The sequence below is a fragment of the Acanthisitta chloris genome, unplaced genomic scaffold (genome assembly GCF_000695815.1).
Source record: "Acanthisitta chloris isolate BGI_N310 unplaced genomic scaffold, ASM69581v1 scaffold8037, whole genome shotgun sequence".
Lineage (NCBI taxonomy): Eukaryota > Metazoa > Chordata > Aves > Passeriformes > Acanthisittidae > Acanthisitta > Acanthisitta chloris.
In genome coordinates, this window is record NW_008683109.1 from 1 (window position 1) to 2,578 (window position 2,578).

At 40.8% G+C, this 2,578-nt stretch overlaps 1 protein-coding gene across 1 annotated transcript in view; it reads right to left on the reverse strand.

The window, feature by feature from the left end:
- Window positions 1-1,301: 1,301 nt before the first annotated feature.
- Window positions 1,302-2,578, reverse strand: part of LOC103806111 (hepatocyte growth factor-like) — a gene marked incomplete at its 3' end in the record, with an annotated part of 5,923 nt that continues 4,646 nt past the window's right edge. The window contains exon 4 of the mRNA XM_009078786.1: window positions 1,302-1,441. Coding sequence (XP_009077034.1) covers window positions 1,302-1,441 — 140 coding nt within the window. The remainder of the gene's footprint in view (window positions 1,442-2,578) is intronic.

A 2,578-nucleotide genomic window follows, 5' to 3' on the forward strand; every position in this document is an offset into this window, starting at 1 on the left:
TATATATATTGCAGCTTGAATAAACCAGTTAAAGGCACCAAGTAAGTTCACTTGGGAACTGCCATCATTTTGTCTCTACTGGTTATTCTGATTATTAGTACTTGAATGAGTTACTAGTTGCTTAATACTAGTCCATATGAGTTTAATACTAATCCCTATAAGTCCCAATTGCAAACCAGACATATTCCCACTCTGGAGTTTGATTGCTGAACTCATAATGTTCACCATTTCTCTGTAGCTTACAAATGTGAATATTTCCTTAGGAATTCATAGATCCAGATAATGAACTCAGAGAAAGTGAATAAAAAGTATATTTCTTCAACTGCTGCTCTTTATTTATATTGACACAAATAACCTTTTGCTTAGTTTATTTACTCTTCACATAGATGCCAAAACATCACCTGAGACTTCAAATATCACTTCTTAGAGATGCTGCAGCTCAGACCATGAGGAAATGCAGCAGATTGCCTCTAGGAACGAGTGTAACATTATCCCTAACCTCTAGAGATTGCAGACATGCATTCAAAGCCTGATTTACCATTTTAATGTTCTCCCAGGACATCCAGCAGAGCAATTTAGAAATCAGAACAAAAGAAAAAAATTTCAAACACAACCGTGAATTGCACGTTTTTCAGCATAATACCCTCTTTTTCCACTTAATGTTGGTTTACTACTGAATTCCCTAGGATTTTTTAATTCTGTTTATTTAAGGTGTTTAGATTTAAACATTCAGCTTTGGAGGTGTGATTTTCCTCATTCTTGCCAGGAGTTAAATCATCCCATAAAGGAGAATCTAATCTGTATAGCACATATACACTTCAGCATACATATACATATATATAGAGAGAGAGAGAGAGAGAGAGTGAATGATCCTGACTTTTCAAAGACAGATCACACAAAGAAACTCTGAAGCTTGTAGCCCAGAAGATAACTCTGCTGGGTTTCTTGAGGCCACAGCCAACATTCTGACCACTAGACAATTCTTTGTCTCCGTCCAGCCCTCATTCAATAGCTAGATCTGTTGGAAAATGTTTGACCATCTGTAATAGCCCTTTTGTGCTCCTGCTGCATAAATAAGCCTTGAAATCTCCAAGCTGGTCAAGGAAAAGAACCCCTTGTTCATACATTGCACAAGCAACTTCTGTCTGCTCCTTTTCTCAGTCACGCACAATTGATTCTTCCCAGGATCACACATTTTCTGCTGCCCCAAGTGACAATAACAAGGTGTACATATGCATGTGACACTGTGGCTTCAGTGGGACTGCACAGCTGACAATGCCAGAGGCATCCCAAGTACTCACATCGAGAAATAGGGCAGTAATCCCAGGGAACAAGAGGATCATCTGTGTAACACCAGGGACCGTGAAAATCATCATCTGGATTGCGGCAATAGTTTTTCTTCAGTTTACTAACATCTGGTTCTCTGAATATTTGTATATGCCTACAGGGAAAAAAAAAATTCAAAGTGCTGAAAAGCTTTATACTATAGCCCAAATTTTCAAAGGTTAAATGTTGCTTTGCTCCACGTTGTACTATTAGCTGATTGAGAAGCCTACAGGTCAGGGTTTAGGGCTAGTTAAAATCAAAAGGAAGATGAGACCCAAATATTTGCTGGATCTGGGTCCAAGTAGGGATTTTAAGAACTGTGTCCACTGGAAAGCTGGGAGGTTTGTAGATCTCCCACTGAAGCCAATATCTCTAGATTTTAAGAATCCCTCAGGAGTGGTTGTTACACTGATTAGAAGAGCATCTGTGTTGCCCTCAGAAAACCTGCAGGCCTCTCTGGGGAGCACAGATACCTTCTCCCTGCAGGTTAGCAGTACAATGAAGTGTTGGATCTACAAAGCTGAACCATTTCCTTGCTTAAGGAAAGACAGGACATAGCATTTAGTGCCATGGTCTAGTTTACATGGTAGTGTAAGGTCATAGGTTGGACTCGATGATCTCAGACGTCTTTTCCAATTTTGATGATTCTGTGATAGGCAAACTAAGAAAGCTAGCAGGACTTATCAGCAGGCATGGAGAAGAATGAATGGCTCAGACAAACTGCAGTTGTAGGTCACCCAAGTGGCAAACCTGCACAAGGCATGAAGGTGAAATTTTGGAGTCAAAAACTGAAGCAGTGAAAGCTGTTTATTTCTGGCTTGTCTAACAGAAGGATCCAACCTTCCTTAGCTACAGCTGTACTGCTCTTTTAGCTCATGTCCAACCACACATGCTACCTCCAGCACACCCTTAGCCAGAATTACTGCTGCAGGGAGACACATAACTCCCCAAAGGAGTTCCCAGATGGAAAATGTGTGGGAGGAAGAAAAGTAAAGCTGATCTGTACTCGATCAGACGAATGCAACTGCATCAAACATCCAGTAGGTTTATGCTGTATCTTTCACAGCTAACTGAAGACTCATTAGACTTCTCAGATTTTAAACCTCTGCTCCCCTGACACAGGACAGCACCCTGCAATGGTATCCTCTCTCTCATCACCACTTGGTGATTGCATTATGGGTCACCTTTTGCAGTGCAGCTTCCCTAAAGGCTGATGTACTGACTTACAAACTGACCTGACTGACCATGGTGT